General features: G+C 44.7%; 1 protein-coding gene and 1 long non-coding RNA gene across 2 annotated transcripts in view; one reads left to right on the top strand and one right to left on the bottom strand.

The window, feature by feature from the left end:
- Positions 1–10,767, bottom strand: part of LOC146063513 (uncharacterized) — a 165,311-nt gene extending 154,544 nt beyond the window's left edge. Inside the window, exons 1-2 of the long non-coding RNA XR_014471589.1 lie at positions 10,682–10,767; positions 9,233–9,466 (exon numbers count right to left, since the gene is read on the bottom strand). This is a non-coding gene — a long non-coding RNA (uncharacterized LOC146063513). The remainder of the gene's footprint in view (positions 1–9,232; positions 9,467–10,681) is intronic.
- A 1,507-nt stretch (positions 10,768–12,274) lies between these two features.
- On the top strand, positions 12,275–26,733 carry LOC146063506 (heme-binding protein 2-like). The gene is made up of 4 exons (XM_083175940.1): positions 12,275–12,433; positions 18,038–18,167; positions 21,811–21,982; positions 26,416–26,733. Exons 1-4 carry the CDS (start codon positions 12,308–12,310, stop codon positions 26,588–26,590), a joined length of 603 nt encoding a protein of 200 aa, XP_083032066.1. The 5' UTR covers positions 12,275–12,307; the 3' UTR covers positions 26,591–26,733.
- The last annotated feature ends 713 nt before the right edge of the window (positions 26,734–27,446 follow it).

Genomic DNA, 27,446 nt, shown 5'->3' with positions numbered 1-27,446 from the left:
CACCATCTCCCCCCGGCGTGCTCAGGAGCAATGCAGCACAGAGGGGGACTCTGGCGGACACCCCACTGACACTGTGACCACCTTGAGACCCCAGCAGATGCCTGGCTCCCCATGGGACTCTTATACAGGTACCCCTGCATGTTTTACACATAGGGAGGAGAGGAGGACCGGGGATATGGACACTGGGGCCTACGAGGACATGGTGCGGGCAATTAAGGCTACAATGGCCCCCATGTTCAGGGAACATGCAGAGACTTTACAGCACACATGTGCTGAACTAAAAGAGCACATGTCCCAACTTGCCAGGAGAGTTACCCATAATGAAACACAGATTGGAGCAGTATTCCACGAGGAGCAAGACCTAAAAGCCCATAATGATGCACTTCAGAAATCTGTACATATACTAACAAACAAGGTCAATGACCTTGGAAATAGGTCAAGAAGATGTAATTTGAGACTGGTGGGGCTCCCGGAGACGGCCAGGGGCCCCAAGCTGCACCATTTTATCAGAAATACTTTGCCGGCCATTTTAGGTGTAGAGACTGAATGCTCAGACATGGTGGTTGAAAGAGCACACAGACTGGGGCCAGAGAAAGAGGGTGTAAATGTGCGGCCTAGAGTCACCATCTTTAAGTGCTTGAATTACCTCCATAAGGAGGCCTTGTGGACAGCATCCCGCAAACAGAAATCCCTACAGAGGGAGGACCATAAATTACACTTATTCCAGGACTATTCTGCGGACGGTGACAAGAGCAAGGAAGGAATTTACTGGCATATGCTCTCAGCTGATTACAGAGGGCCGTAAGTTTGCGCTGTTATATCCCGCCCGTCTGCGGGTGTTCGAGGGTGACACTTTCAGGGACTTCTCCACTGCAGATGATGCACGGGCATACCTGAGCTTGGCCTCAGCTCCACCGAGAGGATGACTTTTGTTCTCATGCTTTATTAGTTTGTGCAGTTGCCCATGGTAACAGATCGGGACTGTAAGTCCTAGCATCAAAAAGGACATGTTATAATTCTTGTCATACAGACTATTTAACGCTTACCAGTGGCAACGCTGATAAAGGCTTACTAAGGATATGGAACATACAAAATTGGATATTTGCTATGGGACGTTGCTCATGGCTGTGCCCGGGGAGTCCCAACTCTGTTTGAGGCAGACTGGGGGAACCTGGACAATGGTGTAATAGATAAGTTTTATTCGAATGCTGATTTTGATAGTTAAAAATATATCTCACCTGCATTTGTCGTCCCTATAGAGGGATAAACCTCAGGGATTATTTTATGGCTTGTTGCTAAAAGTTTTGATAATATTGCAAAGTTGTATTTACTAGAAACACAGGCTGCCATGGCTGAAAAATAGGACACCAATGGTCCAATGTTTTGTTAAAATTCTATACTTATATTACTGGGGGTGGCGGCCAGTTTGCATAGTTTGGGAGATTAGATGACAGTAGTGAACTCCCACAAGGGAGATTTACATCGGGAATATATGATAACACTGAGTTGTGGGGGGAGCTCTATATGTCTATATGTGAAGCTTCTCTTTCCCCTTCTGATGTTTAAGGTTTATGTTGGGGTGTTAGGGGAGTTTTCTCCCAGGGTAGGGGGGGGAGGGGGGGATAGAGGGAAGGGGATTCAGGGGAACTTGCAGGCTTTCCGGTGACGCTCAATTCTATTGTCTAATGTTTTGGCAGAAATGGCCCAGTTGAAAATATGTTCATGGAACATGGGAGGAGTCAATTCTCCCATTAAACGCAATTTTTTTTTTTGCTGTATCTCAAACAACAAAAAGTAGATGTAGCTATGCTGCAAGAGGCACATCTTACAGACAGCGAACATGAGAAACTGGTGGCGATGGGATACACATTGGCGGCCTCTGCATCCTATTCATCCAAGGCAAGGGGGGGTAGCTATTCTGGTTAGATCGGCCCTAACCTCTAAGTGCTCTAAGATATATGTAGACCCTGCGGGACGATTTGTGATTGCGGAGATCTCTGTGCTTCAAGAATCCTTTCTTCTGTGTAATATATACGCCCCAAACGTCTATTTTAAAAAATTCTTTCATAGGCTGCTAAATAAATTGTATCCATATGTTGATTCCCAAATGGTGATAGGGGGAGACTTTAATATGGTGGCACTGCCATCCATGGATAGGTCCACCGCTACTACACGTAAACCCCCAAAACAGGACATAGACATCAAATATATTATGAATCAGCCCCAGCTTTTGGATTATTGGAGGGTGTTACACCTGATGGAGAGAGATTATACCTGTCTGTCAGCGGCCCATGGGATGCTTTCGCGTATAGACTACTTGCTCCCCTCATCTACCCTCTTTCCTAAGTTGATTGATGCAGGTATTGAGATGATGTGCATATCTGACCACTCCATGATATGGTGCTTGATGGAGACGGGACTCGATATTGGAACACATAAACAGTGGCGGTTCCCATCGTATCTGTCCTCATCCAATAACTTCAGGAATGCATTGGAGGCGAAGTGGGGGGACTACTCCAATACTAATCAAAACCATACAGGGGATCCCCTGCTTTATTGGCAAACAGCCAAAGCAGTACTAAGGGGGGAGGTGATGGCTTTTGTTAGCAAATACAAAAAAGAACGTTCTAAAAATATATTGGAAGCACAGGAGGCCCTTACAACTTCCTGTGCTGCATACAGACAAACCCCTAATGTGTCCAATATGGAGGCATATTTACAGGTTAAGACTCACTTCGACTCCATTATGGAGTTCCAAGCCACTAAACATATCTCCAACATGTCATTCCAGTTCCATAGACATGGAAATAAAAATGGCCGCTTATTATCTAACTTAATTAGGGGCACGAGGCCCTTGGCGCTAGTGACAGCCTTCAAAATGCAGGAAGGAGAAAGGAAAACTAAGGGGACAGAAGTATTAGATATTTTTATACAGTTTTATGAGAAACTATATTCTCAGAAGCCAATCGATGTAAGACTAAAGTCTAAATTCTGGGATTCAATTGAGATACCACAGATATCAGAGGCAGCTAGAACGGGTCTGATAGAACCGATCTCAGTAGTGGAGGTCTCTCAGACCATTAAAAAGCTGAAACCCCTGAAGGCCCCGGGCCAGATGGATTTTCGTGAGAATTCTACAAAATTCTGGTGGACAAAATGAGTGGGTCCCTAGCCGAGGCATTTAACGCAGTAATGAAGGGCTCTCCTTTGCCATTATATTTCAACTCAGCAGTAGTTAAGGTGTTGCCGAAGCCGGGACGAGATGTGGAGGATCTGGGGTCATACCGCCCAATAGCGACTATAAATTATTAACCAAAATCCTATCGGACAGACTGAAATGTATTATGCCAACGGTTGTCTCTGTTGACCAAACAGGATTTATCTATGGGCGACACTCATTGGTTAATGTGAGGAAGGTGCTGGCGGCTGTGCAACACCTGGAGCGGATGGGTGGTTCCGGGGACCATGTTGTGATGTCTATGGACTCGGAAAAAGCTCTTGACTTGGTCACCTGGGACCACCTATACGAGTCATTGTCTAGGTTCGGATTCCCCAGGGAGTTTGTTATGCTGCTGGGCACACTGTATCGCAGGTCAAGGATGCAAGTAGCTTGCAATGGCTATATATCATCATATTTTGATATTCAAAAGGGAACTAGGCAGGGGTGCCCAATCTTGCCTTTACTTTTTGCATTGGCCTTGGAGCCCCTGGCGATAGCCATATGTACACATCCGCACTTCAGGGGTATAACGGTTGGCTCTACGGTCTTAAAGATCGGGCTGTTTGCAGATGATATGTTGTTGTTTGCCTCGGATCTCTCCACATCCGTTCAGGCTATTCTGGACTTGCTGCGGGAATTCGTCTCATTCGCGGGGTATAAGGTCAACCTACATAAATCAGAAGACATTATAGTGCCTACAGATGTCACAAATACTGGCAGTATGCCATCTCTTACGCAATTTAAAATTACAACTTGCCAGATCAAATACTTGGGTGTGACTATACCTAGCAGGCTGTTTCAATTTTATATAGTAGTCATTTTGAACCCATTATTAGGGGGATAATCAAGCAATTGGAAGCATGGAGGTCTCATCCGCTGTCCCTGATGGGGAGGGCGGCGGTAATACAATCTATCATATTCCCGAAGTTGTCATACTGTATGCAGATGATACCGGTGCGACTGTCCAGGGCTGATGTGAGGAGGGTAAATGCAGCCTTCTTTAAATTCATTTGGGTGGAAAAGAAACCCTGGATAGCTAGAAATAAACTTCATTTTTTTTTTAAATGGAGGGAGGACTGGGGATGCCGCACCTGACAGCCTTTACCCAGTCGGTATTTATGAGATACATAATGGATTGGATGCAGGGGTCGGACCAATACACCCACAAGGAATTGGAGTCTGAATTCTTCCCTACGCTGTCCACGGCAGCTTTATTACATGTACCAAGAAAATCCCTGCCGCCCCAGGCTATGCAAAATTTTTTGTTTGCAGATACTTATAGGCAGGGCTATTTTTGTGCAGGCTCTAGCAGGAACTGTGGCCCTTATTCTAGTTCACTCTTTCTGACAAAATATTTCTTAGATGGACAAAACCATGAGCACTGCAGGTGAGGCAGGTGTTACTTGTGCAGAGATAATTAGATTTGGGTGGGGTTTTACACCTGCCTCACCTGCAGTGCACATGGTTTTGTCCATCTAAGAAATATTTTGTCAGAAAGAGTGAACTAGAATAAGGGCCACAGTTCCTGCTAGAGCCTGCACAAAAATAGCCCTGCTTATAGGGTATGGGTAGATATTAATAAGAAACTCGGACGTAGACACACGGTTTCACGCTACACCACATTTTGGGGCAATCCAAGCTTTCAGCCAGGAGCCTTAAACTCTACTTATTTGATATGGAAGAAAAAGGGTATTTCGACAATTAAAGACATGTTTGACCCAGGGGGACATTTGTTAGCATTTCAAGACCTAGTGGCAAAATACTCTGAATTTTTTATGTACCTACAAATTAGGCACTTTATACAAACAATGCCGCAGGCAATGGTTGTGGAGGGAGCTCAGGACCCCTTGAAGGCTGTTTTCGCCCTAGGTTCCACTGGCCCGTTCAGACTTAAATACCTATACCCCACTTTGCTGCCAATGGCCCCAGATATTGTATGGGAGGGAATAGCGAAATTGTGGCATTCAGAGGTGCCTTCAGTTACCTCACCAGAAATTCTGACTAAAAATCTAGAGAAAACAATGAAAATCCTGCAATTGGCTATGCTACAAGAGGTACACCTGAAGACCCTGCATAGGGCATATATTTCACAGGCACAATGCAAGCATTATGTACCAGGGGAGTTGGGGTTGTGTTTAAAATGCAGGAGTGCCGACTCCACCTTCTTCCATAGTATGTGGGATTGCGGCAAAATACGAAGGTATTGGGACAAGGTCATGGGATTAATCAATGGGATTTGTAATCTACGTATATTAAAAGACCCCTTGGCTATGTTGGTGGCGAACTTCTCCAATTGGAACCGGGAGGGAAGGAAGAGAGCGCTAAGCCCGCTTCTAACAATGATAGTAACGGTGGCAAAGAAGGTGGTGCTGCGCTCTTGGACATCTCCATCGGCACCAATGTTGACCTCGGTCAAGTCAGAGTTAAATAAACTACTTTATTTTGATAGATGGGCCACGCTGCCTGACATTGAGAATGGAGTGAAAAGGTTCCATAAAAAATGGGGAGTATACGTTGACTCATTAGATTCAACTGTGAAATCGCAGATTCTCAAGATATTTGAAGGTACTACTGTACATGGTACCTGCTTAGGACGTTGACATGAGACAAACTGGAAATTTCTGCAAGGGGGTGGGGGGGGGGGATAGGAATTAGTAATTAAAGCTAGATATAAGAGTGAATGTATAAGATATGTTTGAACGCCATACACTGTGTTATATTTGACTAGATTATAAATGCTTCAATTATTCTCGTATGTTGATCTTCATGCACTTTTATTTTCTTGGTAACTTGAAGTTGATTTTGAATTGTAACCCAAAAAAACATAAAATTAGCAATGTGAGAAATCTGACTTATTGACAAATGAACACAACAGCTGGACTGTAATGAAAAATGTTTACTCACAATTGCTCAATAAAAACTGTTATTAAAAAACAACAAAAAAAACAAACAGCAATATACCGTGTTAAAGCTGCAATGTGAAAGGGGTATAACTCTTTCTGCACATGTTACATCTGCCCCACCTGCAGTGCACATGGTTTTGCCCATTTTCCAAATAAATTTGTACGGCGATCAGATCTGAATAAAGGCCATTGTCTGTTAGAATAACCTAATGCAGGCATGTCCAACGTTGGCCCTCCAGATGTTGTGAAACTACACATCCCAGCATGCTTTTCCAAAGTTTTGCTATTAGAGAATGCTAAAACTATGGCAAAGCATGCTGGGATGTGTAGTTTCACAAGATCTGGAGGGCCAACGTTGGACATGCCTGATATAATGCATTATCATATTATTATACGGTAATACAATTTATAAAATTGTACACAATTGTGAAATAGGTAGAAACATTAAAACTAAATAAAATATTACACCAATACAGTAATAGAATAATGACAATGATAATGCTTTTTCACATATATGTCTTAATATTTATTGTAAGTTAATACATTTTTAATATTCATAACACCATAGAAAAAGGTGTAATACTGGCTGCCTGGAAGGGGAGATTGAAGCTGAATAAATTTAGGGTTATTAAAAAAAAAAGTAAACAAAGTTAGAGAATAAACAATATTAACACAGCCGGTGCTAGGCATAGGCAAACTAGGATAATGCCTAGGGCACGGGTTCTCAAACTTGGTCTTCCCCACACAGTGCATGCAGAGCCAGATTAAGGTCTAAATGGGCCTGGAGCTGAATGATCAAGGGCCTATTATGTGCAATAATAGGGGTTGTGGCAAGCACCTAATAATGTGGGTGGCGTGACCAGTGTTCTGGTTGGGTGGTCTGCTCATGGGTGTGTCTGTATTTGTGTAAATACTTTCAACTAATTATATATGCCTGGAAAAGGCAGGGGGCTGGCATAGGAAAAATACAGGGAGATATATTGGCGGGTAAACTTCAAAGGTGCTCCCCCAGGACATCAATGTCCTAAGATACTTGCGGGGTGAGGCGGCACTCCAGTCATAAAAAAAATACTGAAAGCTGAAACTTGGTAGACAACATTTCAGCACCTTTTATGTGGTCACCTAAGTTTACCACACCATATACCCCTTATACAAATCATGCAACACAATAGTAACCCCCTTATACTGTACTTGCCTCTATTACATTATGCCACATGGAATGAGCCAAAATTCACAGAGTGAGCCAAAATTCACACTATGGCACAAAGATTGAGTCACAATTCACGTTATGCCACACAGATTAAGGCAAAACTCACATTGTGCCACTTGTTTTGAGCCAAAATACACACTAGACCAGGCATATCCAAACAGTGGCCCTCCAGCTGTTGTGAAACTACACATCCCAGCATGCCTTGACATAGTTTTAGCATTACCTAATAGCAAAACTGAGGCAATGCATGATGGGACTTGTAGTTTCACAACAGCTGTAGTTGTGGTTTCACAACAACAACATGCCTGCACTACACCAAACAGATTGAGCAATAATGCACAATATGCTTCATAAATAGGGGCATTAGCGCGCATTAAAAATTTACACCATAATGACCATTACATGTTAAGACACACACCATAATCTCCATTACGTATTATGCCAAACACCATAATGCCTATTAAAATTGCTTACCTACATGTTCATTGCCAGGGGTTCCATGTTCATTGCCAGGGGTTCCATGCTCATTGCCAGGGGTTCCATGCTCATTGCCAGGGGTTCCATGCTCATTGCCATGTGGGATTACATGCTCATTGCCAAGGGGGAATACATGCTTGTGGTAACTGGGGGAAAGCCGCCGCCGGGCAGAAATGACAGCCATTGACAGCCGGGCAGAGAGCAGGGGGCTGCCCGGCTGTATTCAAAGCACTGCTATTTGAAATAATACCCCTTTCACACCAGAAAATGCAGGGATTTACCCGAGAATATGGTCCCAGGATTATGCAGGGACATTCCCAGACTGGCCCCTTTTACACCAGCCTAGTTGATTTTATCTAGTGCCCGAAGCGTGACGAGCGCAGCCATTTCCTTTTGTGAGGGGGAGAGAAAACCAGCCCCACCCCCCTTTAAACAACCAGCTATATCTTCAGAACCAACTAACCCATTTACATCTAGGCTTCAAATGATTTTGGTCCCGTGAAACTGGGCGGTTTGGTTCCAGAGAAATCTGTCCTCAAACAACATGAACAGCGATGAAATTACATTTCGGAAATGAAAAAAATTGGTTTACCCGCAATATCTCTAGAACCAATGAACCCATATGGACCAGGTACTAGATTGAAGGCCCTGCAATTTGAGTTCAACTGAGATCAACCTCGAGCTTCTGTGATGTCGGAGGGGGAACTGGCAGCCGCTGGAACCGGGTGGAGATTGGAATTAGCGGGTCCCATGTTATCCTATGGGGAAAACGTTCCAGGTTTGCCTGGCGGTATCTCCGGTTCCCGGGGGGCTAGCGACGCGGGGCTGGGCTCGTTGGAAAGCCCTGGCCCTCAGCTACAAAATGGGCCTATTTGGAGAGTGGGCCTGGAGCTGTAGCTCCATCAGGCCCATTATTAATCCGGCCCTGAGTGCATGTTTTGCAGGTCTCCTCACAGAATCTCAAGTGAAATTATTAGCTCCACCTGTGGATCTTTTAAAATGTGTCAAAAAAGTAATGAGTGAATGAAAACCTGTCGGGTGACCTGAAAAACATGAACTGTGTCGGGTCTTGAGGACTAAGTTTGAGAGACCCTGGCCTTGGGACATTCTAAGACTAGGACCAACAGGAAAGGGATCACTACCTAAATGCTGCTGGCTGCAGCAGCAGTAGATTTACCACTAGGCAACCGGGTGTGGTATAACACACTGACAGTCGGGATTCCGACAGTCATTACTCCGACGTCGCTCGCCACCTATTTTATTCTCCCTCTATGGGGGTCGTGGACCCCCACGAGGGAGCAGTCGGGATTCCGACGTCGGAATAATGACTGTCGGAATCCCGACTGTCGGGGAGCCGTCCGGCACCCTAGACAACCAAGGAATTTCCAGTCAGAGGTGCGCTCTGCTGTCTCTGACACTTACCGGCAGTGAGTGGACGGGCCACAGAACCCAGTGCGGCTGCTCAGGAAGAGGCTCTCTGAGTAGTCTTCATCTTGCTTTCCAGTGTCCTGTGGGCTTCCCCACTGTGTGCGTCAGGACAATGAGACAATGCTGAACTGCTGCGTCATCCAGCTGTCTCCCAGGGTGTGACTGCAGTGAAGGATGTGCAGCCAGGACTTGTGTAGGAGACTGGATATCCAGGTGCCCGCAGTACACCTGTAATACATTTATGTTGAATCGGCAGAGAACACATTTTACTACCATTTGGTCACGCTGTGCAGAGTAGCCCATTATGTAGTGGTGAGTATACTATGTCTTTATATAGATGCTGGCATTAAAGGCATATAGGGCCCGATTCAGGCCTGTTCAGCCAGGTCTGAATTCAGATGCTGGCCGATTTTTGGGCTATTGCACATGTGCATTGTCCGCAATGTTGATGCCTGGCTGTGATCAGCTCCAGCAAATATTTTTTTTTGCGGGCTGATCTCAGGGTTAGTGACAGGGTGGGCATGTGGGGGCGCATCCAGGACGTTCCATGGGTGTGCCTGCAAAAATGGTGGGCGCACCCAATGAAATGCTGAGAGTGGAAAACGCAGGTGTGCTTAAGCCTGCTAGGACCAGAGGAAAAGTCAGTCAATGGTAAGTAAAAATTGAATGATGTTCCCTCTAGCCGGCAAGGTGCTTATGGATATGTCCCCATACACATCCATTCGCAAGCCTTGCAAAATCATTCCAAGAAGGGATTTTGTGGTTCAGCGGGTGGATACAGACCTGTGCGCATGGCAGTTAAATTCGACCCTGTGTGAACAGGTTTGAATTGGGCCCATAGAGCACAGCAGGCAAATAAATTAACTTTTAGCCTGGGGCTCTTTAGCTGATATGGAAGGGAGATGCCTGCACTGTCGACTTGTATCTGGAAAATAAACTTGTCCCTATCAACTTTTTAAATTGAAACATGTTATCTGGCGTCACAGGTACATCCTACTGTATACCCCTCTTTGCACTTCTAGACACATCCTTATACCCCTTTCTGCACTCACAACCCTGCCCTAAATACATTTATTATTATTTATTTGTAGTTTCTTATATAGCGCAGCAGATTCCGTTGCGCTTTACAATAGTAATACATACTTGCCTACCCTCCTGGGAGTTGCCGGGAGGCTCCCAAAAACCAGGTCCCCCTCCCGCCCCCCCTCCACGCCGAGACAAATGCTAGAAACATTTTTGGGAAACAGGGGCAAAGCTTGGTGACATCAGCCTTCCTCTCACCTCACCTCTTGTCATTTGTGTCTCCTCTCTGGGCTTCTACCAGAGAGGCATTCACAAAAGTAGGCAAGTATACTCCCGGACCACGCAGCCTAACTCTAACCTTCCCCTTTCTGCAGCTATATCCCCCCCCCCCCCTTCCCCAGCCGCACGCTACATACTCACTGATTGGGATGCCGGCTGTCGGTATTCCGGTATGTTTATCCCATTCAATATTCCGGTGATGATGTTTTGATGGCAGATTGAATGCAGGTGTCGGCATACTGAACGCTGGAATCCTGACTGCAGGGATGCTGAATGCATCCCCTTTGCTACCTATAGACAGTAAATAGTTGTTTAAGCGCAGTTTACAAAAACTCAAGGACACCTAATATTTACAGAGCTGTCACAGATAGATACAGGAGATCATTCCTAGTGATAAATACTTAGTCATATTACAAAGGTCTGGCTATTGAAAAAATAGGTGTAGCTGGAGAAAAAAGTGTAAAGGTGCCCAGACAGTATTATCCCTGCGCACATCACATCGCACAGCACAAAATGTATGTGCAGCCCATACTTTGTGCTAGAGCATCGCATCTAGGGCCTGATTCTGGTTCACTCGTAAAAGCAAACTCCTTCATTAATGGACAAAATTATGTGCACCGCAGGTGGGGCAGATGTAACATGTGCGGAGAGAGTTAGATTTGGGTGGGGGTTATACTACAAACTGATATCTATAGTGCAGTGTAAAACTAAAACAGCCGATATTTACCCTGCACAGATACAAAATAAGTAACCCAAATGTAACTCTCTGCACGTTACATCTGCCCCACCTGCAGTGCACATGGTTTTGTCCATTAAAGAAGGAGTTTGCTTTTGCAAGTGAACCAGAATCAGGCCCCTAATACAAAAAGCACACTGCTGTAGCACACTGCATGCTTTTTTTGTACTAGGGCCCTTATTCTGGTTGACTCGCTCGGCCATGAATTCGCACGGGGACCGATGTTATGCACATGCGCAGCAGAATTTTGCGAGCGGGGGGTGAAGAGGGGCGTGGGGTGACGGCCTGGCCATTAGCATTTGTGAACGCTCAGCGTTTCATGGGCATTCCCATGAAAACACTGGCGTACACGTGCTAATGTATCCGTGACGCACGTGCGGGGGACGGACAGCTGACATAACCGGATGTCAGCTGCCTGCCCTGTTCCCTCAATATTATACACATATATAAAGGTGGTCTGGACCCCTCTTACATATGCGTGCACCTTCACCATCATTCAATGGACGGCACCCATCGAAAGATGTGGAGGTTCCCACTGGCATGGGAATGGATGTTCATGTAAAACATCTGTTCGCAAGCCTTGCGGACGCATCCCACGTGCGAAAGAGTGGCGCCGGCTAACCATTCACAAGGCAGGGTTATGGTGACTCACAAGGATATGAATTCGCATCCAAGCGAATCAACCAGAATAAGGGCCTAGATGCGATGCGATCTAGTATGCTCTGTGTATGGACACTGAGAAACTGATAAATGAAATTGATATTCCTTCTGCCATGTGAAAAAGTCCATCTATCCAATAGCTGACCACCAGATTGAGACTAGCAACAAGTTATAAAACACAATGTCAGTCTGTGTACAGGTTAGGGGCTGGGGGGGGGGGGGGGGGGCTGCTGCGTGTTACATAACTTTGGTAACCTTGTACAACTAAAAAAAAAAGAATTTTTCAGATTCCTGACACGCCCATCACTGTTGCATATATAACACAGCAACAGTCACATACTCACACAAAACTGTGTACCCTGAGGGCAGACATGGAGTCCAAGAACCTGATGCTGCTGGCCTGGCTCGCTGTGTTTGCATCTGTTGCAGTGGCTGAGGAATTGCCTTCATTTTGCAAAAGAGACTGTCCTAAGTACCAGCTGGTGAAGCAATATGATGTAAGTGGGGAGAATGGGGCTTTCTGCAGAGGCTGTAGCATCAAGGGGTGTTACAATATCAGGTGGCTGATTAGTATTTGGTATTTTGCACTGACCTTATTAATTATTTATATCCTACTTGCCTACTTTTGAAAACTAGTTTCAGGGAGATTATAGTTGGCAGTAAAATTTTGCACAGCGCTCCATTGAGAGGGCGTGTCATGCTCCACCCAAACGGCGTGTCTTGTTACATATATGGAGAGAGATTGTGAAAAGAGATTGTGGCACCTAGCAGCGTGGGTGTGTACTGCTACATCTGAGAGGGATCTTTTAATATCACTTATATCCAAATGTAGATGAGCCCCAAAGCAGTTAGTAAGAGCTACTATACTTTGTAAAGTGCTGGGAAATGGTGCTGATGATTCATTGTAAATGTATCTACAGTATCTCTCTTGGTACTTGTGTAATAACTGGGCGCCCGATTTTTGATCGGGTCGATCGCATCGCAACCAAATCGCATGTGATGCGATCGACACGATTTTCCATAGGATTCAATGTTAAAATGGTCCTGTTCATTTCCCCACTATCCAAGTGGGCATAGAGTTGATGTTATATAGCGTGGCGAGCGCAGCGCAAGGCATACAATCAATCGCATCGGGAGCCCAGATATTACACAAGTACCTCTCTCTTTTCCCCAAAAAATGTAAGTGTAATGTGGGCTAGGTGAAATGAGGGAGATTGCTAGACTAATGAGGGAGAGAGGGAGATTGCTGCTATTTCAGGGAGTCTCCTGCAGAATGCAGGAGGGTAGGTAATTATGATTTATATATGAGCTTAAATTGTTATAAGCATTTCGTGTTGCACAGATCAAACTATTAAGCTCTATTAATTGTCCCTTATTAGAACTAATTACATAGCTGTCTAAAAGAAAAGGTTACTTTAAAGAATAGTAAGTCCATATTCTATTTGTAGGGATATCTTCTATGTCTAGTTTGCATTAACTGGTGTTATTCATTTCAATTGTGTCATCGCTACATTTCTAGACAGAAGTCTGTGTATCTGATCCTGTCAGTGGTGGATTTTACCTTTGGGCTGCAGGTAAAATCCGCCACTGTAGTGAAGCCAGATGCAGTCTGTGAGACTGGCAGTGGCAGCACATACAATCCGTGGATTGCGCATGCGCAGTGGCTACGTCGTTACTACCTAAGTCGGTACTGCGCATGCGCCGTCCCGATGCCTGTCATCTGTGTAATAAAGGTCCCAGGACCGTGATATCCCTTCTATGGGCTGTTGCCAAAGCACCCCATAGAAGCTGGCCTGGCACCAGTGGCGGATTCAGGGGGGGGGGGGGGGCACCCAGGCACGTGCCCCCCCTGTCATTTATTTTGTAGATGAGCACCAGGGCTTTCCAACGAGCCCAGCCCCGTGTCTCTAGCCCCCTGGGAACCGAAGATATCGCCTGGCAAAGCTGTAACGTTTTTTCCCTATATGATAATATGGGACCCGTCAATTCCGACTCCCACCCGTTTCCGACAGCTGCCAGTTCCCCCCCTGGCATCACAGAAGCTCATTCAATTCCAAATTGCTGGGCCTTCAATATGATACCAGGCTGGTCCATATTGGTCAATCGGTTCCAGAGATATTACGTGTAAACCAATTTTTTTATTTTTGAAAATTAATTTCATGGCTGTTCATGTTTTTGAGGGCAGATTACTCTGGAACCAAATGTTCCAGTTTCACTGGACCAAAATCATTCAAAGCCCACTCAAAAGTTCTTCAATATGATATTTGTCTCATGTAAATGGGTCAGTTGGTTCCGAAGATATAGCCGGTTAAATGAGATAACTGGTTAAAGGGGGGAGGGATGGTTTTCTCTCCCCCTCACACCAGAAAATGCAGGGACTAGGCTGGTGTAAAAGGGGCCAACCTGGGAATGCATTTTCTGGTGTGAAAGGGGTATTATTTCAAATAGCCGGGACCTGCAGTGCTATGAATACAGCCAGGCTCTGCCACTGTCAGTGGCTATATATTCTGCCTGGCGGTGGATGTCCCCCATTTACAGCGAGCATGTATTCCCCCTTGGCAATGAGCATGTAATCCCACATGGCAACGAACATGGAACCTCTGGCAATGAGCATGTAGATAAGCAGCACTTATGTAGCATAATTTTTAATAGGCAATATGGTGTTTGGCATAATACATAATGGACATAATGGTGTGTAATTTAACGTGTAATGGACATTATGGTGCAAATGTTTAATGCACGCCTTTGGTGGACAATTTCCCTGTTTATGAAGCATATTGTGATTTTTGGCTTAATCTGTGTGGCATTATGTAAATTCTGGCTCAATCCGTGTGGCATTATTTGAATTTTGGCTCAATCCATGTGGCATTATGTGAATTTTGACACAATCCGTGTGGCATTATGTGAATTTTGGCCAAATCCATGTGGCATTATGTAAATTTGGACACAATCCATGTGGCATTATTTGAATTTTGGCTAAATCCATGTGGCAGTATGTGAATTCTGGCTAAAACCATGTGGCATTATGTGAATTTTGGCTCATTCCATTTGGCATCATGTGTAAGGGGCAAGTATAATGGGGTCTAGTATTTTGTTGCATAATGTGTAGAAGTTGTATATGGTGTTGTACACTACACTCCAGGACAAGCCCCCTGTTGAGTGGCCACACACCCTTTTCCGGAGCGTGCCTTTGGCGTGCACAACTACATCCTTCACTTTTGGGCCTGCGTAATTCAAATGACAGGGCCTATTTTTAATCCCATTCCCACCCTCTCTGCTGCTCTCTTAGCATGTACACTGGCACCACTAACACTGCCCCTCCCCCACCCAAACCCTCTTTTATCATGGTGCCCCCCCTGTCATTTTATCCTGGATCCGCCCCTGCCCGGCACCTGTCATCATAGTAGCGGGAGAAGCGGATGCCAGTGGCAGCCCCCCTCCTGCCATGACGTAGGAGCTGCCACTGGATCCTGTATATATGTAATGTTTGCTGCAGTCAATCTGTGCCCGACCAGCTTCTGTGGAACTAGCTATCCCAATGCCCACCCGCCTTACAGGCTAGAAAGGTAAAGAGTGATTTTGGTAACAGCAGAATTGTCTACCTCAAAGTGCAGTTTCAAAACCATCATGTATGTAAGTGTGGTCTGCATGTCTTACATATAATGGGGCTGATTCAGGATCGCTCGTTGGGATACGAATTTGGCACCAGCCCCAATGGTCAGGGTTTGCGCATGCGCAAACCCCGGCAGCGAACGGCTTTGGCGAGTTACACTCTCCCGGGCCGTTCGCTGCAGGAAGGGAGGGCCGGGGGTGGAGCAGGGAAACATCCAGCATTTTATGGGCTCGCTAGGCAGTGAATGTACGCTGCTTAGCGATCCATGCTGAATCAGGCCCAATGTGTGGTGGTTGAATGATGCGGTGTGGATTGAAAGGTCTTCAGTGTCTAGTTAGACTGTCAATAGGTCAACAAGAGGTTGATATGTAATAGGTTGACACAGACAAAAGGTCAACATGCAATAGTGTAGGTCACCATGGTAAAGGTCGACACATAAAATGTTGACATGAGGTTTAATTTTTTTGTGTCCATGTCCACACCTGTGGACATGGACCCCCTGTTGCACTAAGGAACACATACCCTTGTATGACTCCAATGGCTTCACCATTTCCAGTTGTAGTCCATGTGGATGGTAAAACATGAAAAATTCATTAAAAAAGGGAAAAAATTGTGAAAAACTAATTTTAACCTTTTTATGTTGTCCTTTTGCTTATGTCAACCCTTTGGCCATGTCAACATTTTGAGATTAACTCTCCTTTGCAGAATTAACAGGGGTGGATCCCCTCTTCTTCACGGCGCTGTATACTGTGGCATTGCACATGTTACATCAGCCCCACCTGCAGTGCATATGGTTTCGTCCATCTAAGAGTGAATTTGTCTTTGCGAGTGAACCAGAATAACCCCCAGAGTGTAAACATGCCCAGTGTAAGTCTGCAAATGATCGCTGATCAGCCAATCCATTTGTAACTCATTCGCAACCCAATGACTTTCCCAGTCTGTCCAAGTGTGCGGAACTATGACCCTTCCACAAGTCTGTGACAGAGACTGACTGATTTTTCTTGCTGTTTGGCTTTGCACATTCACACTATGATCCATTTAATTTCAGGAAACTTTCTAAGTGATATCACTAGATTGATTAGAAAATGCCCCTAAATCTTTCCGTGTGTAGGGGCCATAGCGATAGCGATGCGCGGCCCTGTGTGTTGCTATCGCCGGGCTATTAATATCATAATATTGATATCAATTAATGAATTAATTAATATCAATAAAATTGGTGCAGTACGGATGGTGTAATGGTTAGCATTACTGCCTCACAGTGCTGAGGTCATGGGTTCTTTTCCCACCATGGCCCTAACTGTGCGGAGTTTGTATATTCTCCCCGTGCTTGCGTGGGTTTCCTCCGGGTACTCCGGTTTCCTCCCACAATCCAAAAATATACTAGTAGGTTTTTGGCTCCCAACAAAATTAAACCTAGAGTGAATGTGTGTACATGTGATAGGGAATATAGATTGTAAGCTCCACTGGGGCAGGGACTGATGTGAATGTTCGAATATTCTCTGTAAAGTGCTGCAGAATATGTGTGCGCTATATAAGAAACTGGTAATAAATAAATATCCAGCATGCTGGATAAATCTAGTTACATCACAGTCAGGGCCAGTGTTGTCACCGGAGAACACTGGCCCTTTACAGGTTGCTCAGCACACAGCGCTGACACAATGCTGTGCTGAGCGTTCTGAGGGGCAAATTTACAACTATTTATGAATACGGCCAATGACTTATGCGAAAAAGATGCAACGCTTCGACTGTATGCGGGGAAAATACGACTCGTAAATGGGGCGAATTTACGGGATTCATATTTTCCGATGGCATAGGCGGTCCTATCCATTCGTATTTGCCAGCTGTATATACGGCTGCCAAATATGGATACGAATGGGAAGCCTGCACGTTTTTTTATTAAACCAGCCCGGGGCTCAAATAGTCATTCCTGGTTTTAGAAATTGAGGGGCCAAAAAGAATGGGGTATTTTACATACGGCCGGTTAGTAAATTTGGAATCTCTGTTCAAATGAATGGTGATTCGTATTCATATTCTTTTGTCGGCGTATTCATTCGTATTCCGAAATCCGAAAATGAACATGCCTAGAATGCGATTACCCTTATACCGGTCTTTGTAATTTCAGAAGTACGAATTTATGGCCGTATATGGGTACGAATGGCTACGAATTCGTATTTTAGTAAATTTCCTCCTAAATGATCTAACATCGCTCAGAACGCTCAGCAAAATCTCTCCGGGTGTAGGCCCCTTAAGGAGTACAGCAAGGGTACTTGTTCTTCTTAAATATTGCCAGAAATTGCTCCCACCAGCAGTAACCTATCCCCAGCACAAACAAAAAAAATGAATAAATAAGAATTATTAATTAGGCCTAATATGTAGATATTACAGGGAGTGAGGACTTGTGCAGTTTAATAATATGATGCATTGCAAAATACACAAAATGATGAACAATTACTGATTATTTCACTGTAATTATTGTTGTATCTTTCAGAAGTTTGAGCATCGCATTTATGAAGAAACTCGCTGGGTATCCACCTCACAGGACTTGGACCTATATATGTTCGGAATGGTGAAAAGTTTTAGGCGCCTGTTTAAATATATCTCAGGAGAAAACTCTGAAGGTGTGATGTGTGATTTTCTAAATAACCCTCAAGTATAGTTTTTTTACACAGTGCCACAAAACGACATTGGCCCTTATTCTAGTTGAATCGTATGGGTGCGTATTTCGGACAGGAACCAACTTGGGGCCTTATTTTGGTTCATTCTTTCTGACAAAATCCTTCTTAGATGGGCAAAACCATGTGCACTGCAGGTGGGGCAGATGTAACATGTGCAGAGAGAATTAGATTTGGGTGGGGTTTTACTTCAAAGTGAGATCTATATTGCAGTGTAAAAATAAAGCAGTCAGTATTTTCCCTGCACAGAAACAAAATTACTCACCCAAATCTAATTCTATCTGCACATGTTACATCTGCCCCCCCTGCAGTGCACATGGTTTTGTCCATCTAAGAAGGATTTTGTCAGAAAGAATGAACCAAAATAAGGCCCCAAGTGTTCTTAGTCCTGCCTACCGTACGGATCGCTCACACTGTCCGAATGAGGTAAAACGCCGAGTGTACAGACCATGAGTGGATGTTTCATGTGAACACCTCCTCCATCTGTGGGAACCTCCCTCATCCTCCGATGGTCGCCGACCATCGAATGATGGACCGAGCGGTCAGACAGCTCCAAGTGCTCCAGACCACTCTGACATTTTTCCGAATGGAAGCAGGGATATGGGCGGGCAGCTGACATCCGGCTATGTCAGCTGTCCGTCCCCCACACGTGCGTCATGGCCGGATTACCATATGTACGCCTAGCGTTTTCATGGGAACGCCCATGAAAGGCGGGGCATACGCATATGTTAATGAGCCCAAAGAGCCCTTCACTCCCCTCTCCACCCCCTGCTCGGATGGTTCCGTACGATCATTTTCTGCATGGAACTCACGCCGCATTTGTACGTGTGAGGCATTCGCACATGCGCAGATACGCCTCCGCACATGCGCAAACACCAACCATTGGCCATCCATTTGCACTAGGAGCCATCCGACTCAATCAGAATAAAGGCCATAGTGCTGTGCAGGAAATGTTTGTCGGTTCCTGACCCATTGGAGCTTAGTCTTGCAGCAATGCCAACATCCGTGCCACAGTTCTGTCCATAGCATAAAATAATGTTAGTATTTTCTACCTATACATGTCTAATTCACTGACTGACACTTCATATAACCAGTGTATAATACAGTACATACAGCATTTGGTAACCTAGAGATACATTTACTGAATCTTCTAAAAAGAAAAATAGTTGATGTTGCCTATAGCAACCAATAAGATTCTGTCTATGATTTTCTAGGATGCAATAGAAAATTATAGACATAATCTGAGTGGTTGTTATGGGCAACATCACCTCTTTTCATTTTTACAAGCTTTAGTAAATTTACTCCCTACTGTCTTGTAGTGTGCAAATGCCAACATTCCAAACTTAGGCACAATACACATGCTGGGAGAAGGTGTACCATGTAGCACTATAAATGTACGCTTCAGAAACCGAGAAATGGGACAATGTGGTGTTTTGATATTGATACACAAAGGTAAAAAAGGTTATACTGTAGATCTTACTGTATGTTGATGATATTTAATTATGCTTTCAACTACTAGTCATCCACTTTACTGCCAACCTCATTTTATATTTTAATCTGTTAATGTCAATCAGGTTGTAAATCGGACAATACAGTGAATAACACTGACTATCTTGGATATATTAGGCAGCAAGAGAACAGTCAGTTGTTTAGGTTAATGTGTTGGCAGATAAGATTGTCAATAGTAAGGATCGTTTGACAAGGGCCAAATTGAGACATCTAGGGCAGAGCATCTCCAAAAATGACAGGCTTTGTGGGGTGCTCCCTGTATTCAGTGGTTGGTATATACCAAAGTTGGTCCAAGGAAGGACTACCAGTAATCTGTCAAAGGGTCAGGGACACCCAAGACTCACTTGGTCTGATCCCACAGAAGAGTTACAGGTCAGAGTGTCCAAGCTGACTCTTGCCCACTGCCGAAAGCATCCCTACAATGGGAAGACGAGTGTCAGAACTGGACCCTGGAGCGATAGGAGAAGGCAGCCTGGTCTGATTAATCTGGTTTTCTTACATCATTTGGGTGACCTAATGCTTGTGTGTTGGTATCCTCAGAGCCGGCCCTAGCCTAAATGACGCCCTAAGCAAGATTTTGGCTGGTGCCCCCTAGCACCGCCACTAGTTCCACCACTGATCCTGCTCCCCTTTCCCAGCACCATCAACCTCATCATAGCAGTCATCATTTTGGTGCCCCTACCCGCAATTTTTTAAAATAGAAACAGTGCATACATTCTGTGCGCAGCACAAACAGGGGTGTGTTCTTGCTGGGAAGGGGCATGGCCACCCAATAGTACCCCCAATTCAAATTTTGCCACACAGTAGTGAAACTTTATTCACATTATATCATGTGATGGTGTCCCTTATTCACGTTACATCACACAGTAGTACCACTTTACCTTATGTACATTACTCCTCACATTATTCACATAATATCCTGAGAAAATATTGTATTTTAAGCACCTCCATGGCCACACTGCAACCCAGCACAAAGCAGTGTGTGCTGGGCAGAGGAGAAGAGCTGCAGCTGCTGCTGTCACTTAAGGGGAGGGGGCCCGGGGGCCCCACTGGGCCCTTCCATCAGGCCTCGGTAATTTGTACCCCCTTCCCCTTTCTCTCGGCACCCCTGATAATACTACACAGTAATGCCCCTTACACATGATGTCCTTATAACCATAATGCCCCTTACACATTATGCCAACCTTTATTAATGCCCTTCATACATATAATGACACACATAATGCCCCTTACACATATGTTGCACATTATTAATGCCCTTATACACATGACAGACATAATGCCCCTTACACATATGTTGCACATTATTAATGCCCTTATACACATGACACACATAATGCCCATTACACATATGTTGCACATTATTAATGCCCTTATACACATGACACACATAATGCCTGTTACACATATGTCTGCGCGTCCCGGCTCCCCTCCTGGCTTCAATCAATTCTATGGAGACGGACCACGATAAAATGGCCGCCCCATAAAGCAGACAGTTCTCTTAAATGGTCTGCGGTATGGGGGCGGCCATTTTATCGTGGTCCGTCTGCATAGAATTATCAATTGAAGCCAGGAGGGGAGACGGGACGCGCAGACAGGTAAGCCTGTGGCGTTGGGGGGGGCGGGGGGGCGCCCCAAACCAAGCTACGCTACTGACCTACACAATATTATACAGGTGTTTTAATGTTATGACAAGCTCCTGGTGGTGATGGCATCTGCATCCAATATCTATTCCTAGTTAGGAGAACTGACATCTGTAGGTAGCACTAAATACATTCTCTAGTTACAGTTTTTCTATCTACAAGGGCTGTTTTGTGGATTATTTACAGGAGCAAATCTGCTGTAAAATCTACAGCAACCAATAGGCAGCAAAAGTTTCTCTATGGCTGCTATGGCTTTGTGGAACCTTAGTAAATAGCATCTTATGGATTTCTAAAGTATTAAAAATGAAGAAAAAGATAAAGTCGGGAAGGGGGAAAGTTTATGACAATGCTAATTTAATGATATTTTATGTATAGTCTACAGATATCAGGTTTATGCTAATTATTAATTATCTAATTATTTTCTTACACTCCTTTAGGACTAAAGATTAATATGACTGTGCCGGTGTTGACGCTTGTTCCATTAATAAAATCACAAGCTCCTGATGCTACAATGTCCTTCTTTGTGCCACACGCACTGGAGAATCCCCCTACACCATCAGACCCTGCAGTTTATCTTAAGGACTCCCCTTCCTTGTCTGTATATGTCAAGTAAGTGACTTCTTTACAACAGGAATTAGCGCAGGACTGTATTTAAGGGGCAGATAAGACTGTATAAGTACTTTTTGGGATTTATTCTGAAAGTCCTGCTAAAATACTTTTATTGGACACATTGTTAGTCATGTAGGAATGCATTTAAGAACATTATGAGTTTAGTATTAAGGTGCCCACACACGCACCGATCCCGGTGGTGCAATGCTATGCGATGGGGTGCGCGCTCCCGCAGCACCTCATCGCACAGTACAAAAAGTATGTGCTGCACATACTTTTTGTACTAGCTTTTTATCGCATCACATGCACATCGCATGCACAAGGCATACGATGCAATGCTATGTGTGCTAGTTAAGCACAGAACGCACGCCGGGATCGATGCGTCTGTGGGCACCTTAAGAAAGAAGCTGCTTACTGAACTTCGTATGTAAATGCATGTACTTTTAGACACTCTTCAAAAACCACTAATAATAAAACATATGGAATGTGAATAGTAATAATAACAAAACTGGGAACCGCCTGGAATATATATCTGTAATCTAACAGGTCAGGGCCAATCTTATGAATACTAATATCCACAATTAAGTGCTCTTGTCTATATTACATGTACTCGTATAACATATAGGGCAGTGGTCTCAAACCTTTTTTTGGGTGTAAGCTACTGTAGACAAAATAAACTGCCTGAAGAGCTACTAAAATGTAAAAAAATAAATAAATCTGCATAATAAACGAAAAATGCCCTTTGCACATTATGCCACACACTGTAATGCCCTTGACACCTTATGCCACACACTTTAATGCCCCTGACACCTTATGCCACATACCGCAATGCTCCAGACACAATATGCCACACACTGCAATGTCCAATATGCCGCATACATACCTCACAACACTGCAGGCAGAGGAGGAGGGACATCTGCGCATGAATATATACGCTGTGTGCTTGTGCACACCATCTATTCACCGAAGGACACTGGAAAAAACGGGACTCACCTGTGAAAATTCGGACAGTTAGGAGGTATTGCACACACTGGGGGAAATTTACTAAGATGTGTATTCTAGTTCACATGTGATGTTTGTATTGGCAACCAATCAGATCCTGTCTACTATCTTCTAGAGGGTGCTAAATAAATAAGAAGTAGCTTCTGATTGGTTGCCCATAGCAACATCACATGTGAAGTAGAATACACATCTTAGTAAATTCCCCCCACTGTGTCCCATAAGGCTTCTAATTAATCTTAAAGTACCTGCTCGTTGCCAGGGATTAATGCATGTTGCCAGGGGTTAATGATCTCCGCCCGCCTTCCTGCCCGCTGCCGCAGAGCAGTGGAGGGCCCGGGGTACTTAAGACCTATTTCATATATAAATATATCCCCCGTCACCCCATCCCGCCTGCACCTCTCCGTACTCCAGTCACCCATGCACATCTCTGTCCACCCGGCACCTCTCCAAGAAAGTACTGTAACCTATAGCAACCAATAATGTCCTTATCTGGCAGACCTTAGAAAATGAAAGTGAATGGCTGACCATTTGGGGCAGACACTCTTCTGTGCTCCATTTTTTATTATTCCAAAAAGTTACTTTATATAAATTATATTCTGCATCAAATGATATAAACATAAGTGGTGGTGTCAAATATACAACTTACTGGCATCGGAAACGCACTAGTACTTGAATTAAAGTGCTCTGCAATTGTGGTTAACACTTTACTGACCTGCATAGACCAGGGCAATGTACATATAGTGCCACATTATGACACTTTACTGACTACAATGTCACCTGCATAGACCAGGGCAATGTACATATAGTGCCACATTATATACTGCACAGTACTCTGATACCATGTCACCTGCATATACCATGGCAATGTACAGATAATGTGACATTATATACTGCACAGTACACTGATACCATGCCAATTTACAAAGAATGAACCATAATGTAATGCACAGTACACTGATACCATGTCACTTGCATATACCATGTCAATGTACAGAGGAGGACATATAGTGCATATTTGAGGGGTGGTGTGGGCACACAGTCAATGTTCCCTCTAATTTTACGAAGGCTGTGTGCGGCAAAAGATTTTGTTTGTGCAAGTTTGGAAGGAAATTTGAATTTTTGTGCGTCACAAATATATAACTGGAAAATGACGTTCCCCATTACTTCAAAATGGTATTAAACATTTAAAACACAGCCCACAATGTAGTTAATGGGTGAAACACACATTAATTGAGTCCACAACTGCAAAAAGGGACCACTGCTGCTATGTGCGCTCTATTGTAATGTCTGTGCGCACGCTCGTCGAGTTGTGTGCACGCGCATGCGCGCACAGCTTAGAGGGAACACTGCACACAGTACAATGTTATGCACATACTGCACACTGAGACCAGCCAGGACACAGAGCATACACACTGGACACTAGAGCACGATGCAGCACGGATTCAGCACGGACGGTGTAGCGGTGTCCATGAAGACATTCGGGTAAAAAAAAAAAGTGAAAAACCCCATATTGACTTTTTGACTGTCGACCTTCCCATGTTGACCTAATGATTGTGTCGACCTAATAACCCTGTCGACCTAACCCGTGTCAACCTTCAGTCGTGTCGTCCTTCAGTGGTTGACCTAATGCGTGTCTATCCTATGATCCATACCCCCTTGTTGATGGGCTGCTGTCTTCAGCACTTTGTCCCTCCATTATATCCACCCAAGTTAATTCACATCTATGTTTGTATTACCTTCTTCACTTTCCACTCATTTTGATACAATCTTTAATACACACTAGGGAGGCCAATCCAGGGACATTTTTCAGTCCGTGATTGAAACATCCTCAATCCCGGGATTCCCAGGATTGGCCTCTGGACGCCGCACCATGCTGGGAACTGCTGTGAAGCAGTTCTTAAGAGTGTGGGGGCGGGCATGCACATTTTACTCCTGGGATTGGAGGCGGTGTGTGTATATATATGTTTTCATTTAAGAAGATTGTGCTGAGCAAATTTATCCATTTACAGTAGCTTCTAAAGTTGATAATTTTTTAGCTCTATCCCCTTCAGCGTTTATCTTCAGGCACCATATGTATTATCTTATATTTCAAAGATGCAAGATTATGCCTGTGTCATTCAAAATGTCGTGCAGCGGTTTTTCAACCTTTTTACCTTCAAGGGCAAGAAGGACGGCACTACGGTGTTGTGCCATCCTTTCCTTGAACTGGCAGGTCATTTTCCCTATATTTGACTACACATATATTTGACTACACATATAAACCACAGGGGCAGTAAATAAACTAAACAAACTAAATAACCAAACCCAGGCAACACCGGGTACCTCAGCTAGTATATGCATATCAGAGGTACCTACCCTCCTAGCCCCCTGGAAAGGTGGGCAACCATCACCGATACCAGCAGCCCCCATTGCATCTATATATATATTCATATCTATATATTCAGCAGCCAATGTGCAACAAATTGCATGTACAGATGGTGGCACTCTGCTGGGCTTTTCAAAAAAAGGGGAGTTTTATTGGTACAATACAATAAAAACCCATAATTAATCCAATACCTGGAAACCGGATGTGGAAACCGGTACAGTAGTAAGGGCGGAAGCCCATGATAAACTGAGGGACTGAGAGGGACTGGGTTTGAGATAGACAGAGATAACAAATACAGCACATCCCAATATTATATGTAAAATAGATTTCATTTCTAAAACAAACGCCAACATATGGGAATCGGGACATCTGTCAGAATGAACTTAGGTCTACAGTCATTAGGTCGACCCCACTAGGTCGACTGGCAGGAAGGTCGACCTGACTTAAGGTAGACATGGGCCAAGGTCGACATGACTTAAGGTCGAATTTGCATAAAGGTCAACATGAGGAAGGTCGACTGGTCATAAGGTCGACATGGGTTTTTCACTGTTTTTTTATGCGAATGTCGACACAGTCGGCAATGAGAATCGGACCCTCGCTTCGCTCGCAATGCTTCGGGCATGGTGCCTCGCTGCGCTCGGCACACTATTTTATTTTCCCACCATGCCCTAGTGGATGGTAGGGCATGAAATACCGCCTGTCGGCACATGTCGGCTCAAAAAAACAGTGAAAACCCATGTCGACCTTATGACCAGTCGACCTTCTTCATGTCGACCTTTATGCAAATTCGACCTTAAGTCATGTCGACCTTGGCCCTTGTCGACCTTAAGTCAGGTCGACCTTCCTGCCAGTCGACCTAGTGGGGTCGACCAATGACTGTAGACCTAAGTTCATTCTAATAGATGACCGCTTCCCCAACATATGCGGTTTATCTGTCTCTCTTGCCTTTGGGTTTATAATGTTATTACTACATACACTATTATTTGTATTATTGTTTTTGTTGTCCAATTCTTTGTATACTATCCTCTGTTATATACTGAAACCTTTGATCTTCCATTGCTTTCAGATCTTTCGGGGGCTATGCCTTTGACTACACATATTCCAGGAAAGCGAAAGCCCTAGCAGAAGAACTGAATGCTCTTGGGCTCCTGTTTGACGATTCATTCTTTATACGTGCTGGCTATGATTCACCTATGAAACTATTTGACCGTCACAATGAAGTGTGGATCTTGGCCAAGTAAACAAATTTCAGCCATTGTGGTTTATTCATCCAAATAAATCCTCATTTGACTAATCCCGCATCAGATTGTCCTGTGTGTGGTATGTTAAAGATTTTCCGGTACTCTTTACCTAGAAGGGCGCCCATCGCGGGCATCGCATGCACTAAAAAATCGGGTGCGATGCGACCGACACGATGCCCGCGATTTCCCATAGGGAACAATGTTAAATGTCCCAATTGACCCGATTTTCCTGTTCAATGTCTCAATTGACCCGATTTTTCCATAGGAAACAATGTTAAATGGGCCACAGAGGCCAAATAGGCACCCTGAAGTGTGAAATGGCCCCCACAATTGTTAACGCCACCCCACGATCAACGTGAACCCGAAGCGTGGCGAGCGCAGCGAGCCCGCGTGGGGCGGCGGTACGCCTCCTACAACCTTTTCATACCCCCACTATCCACATCGGCGTGGAGTTGGGAATAGAAAGTGCGGCGAGCGCAGCGAGCCCCGCGAGGGGACGCGGACACCTTCACAGGTATCCGCGTCCCCTCGCGGGTTTCACAGCTGTCCGCGTTCCCTCGTGGGGCTCGCCACGCTTCGGTCTCGGTGGCTCGCTGCGCTCGCCACGCTTCGGGTTCACGTTGATCGTGGGGTGGCGTTAACAATTGTGGGGGCCATTTCACACTTCAGGGTGCCTATTTGGCCTCTGTGGGCCATTTAACATTGTTTCCTATGGAAAAATCGGGTCAATTGAGACATTGAACAGGAAAATCGGGTCAATTGGGACATTTAACATTGTTCCCTATGGGAAATCGTGGGCATCGCGTCAGTCTCATCGCACCCGATTTTTTAGTGCATGCGATGCCCGAGATTTTTT

This window comes from Crinia signifera, chromosome 3, assembly GCF_055691185.1.
Source record: "Crinia signifera chromosome 3, ASM5569118v1, whole genome shotgun sequence".
Taxonomy (NCBI): domain Eukaryota; kingdom Metazoa; phylum Chordata; class Amphibia; order Anura; family Myobatrachidae; genus Crinia; species Crinia signifera.
This window is presented reverse-complemented; position numbering and strand designations above follow the sequence as displayed.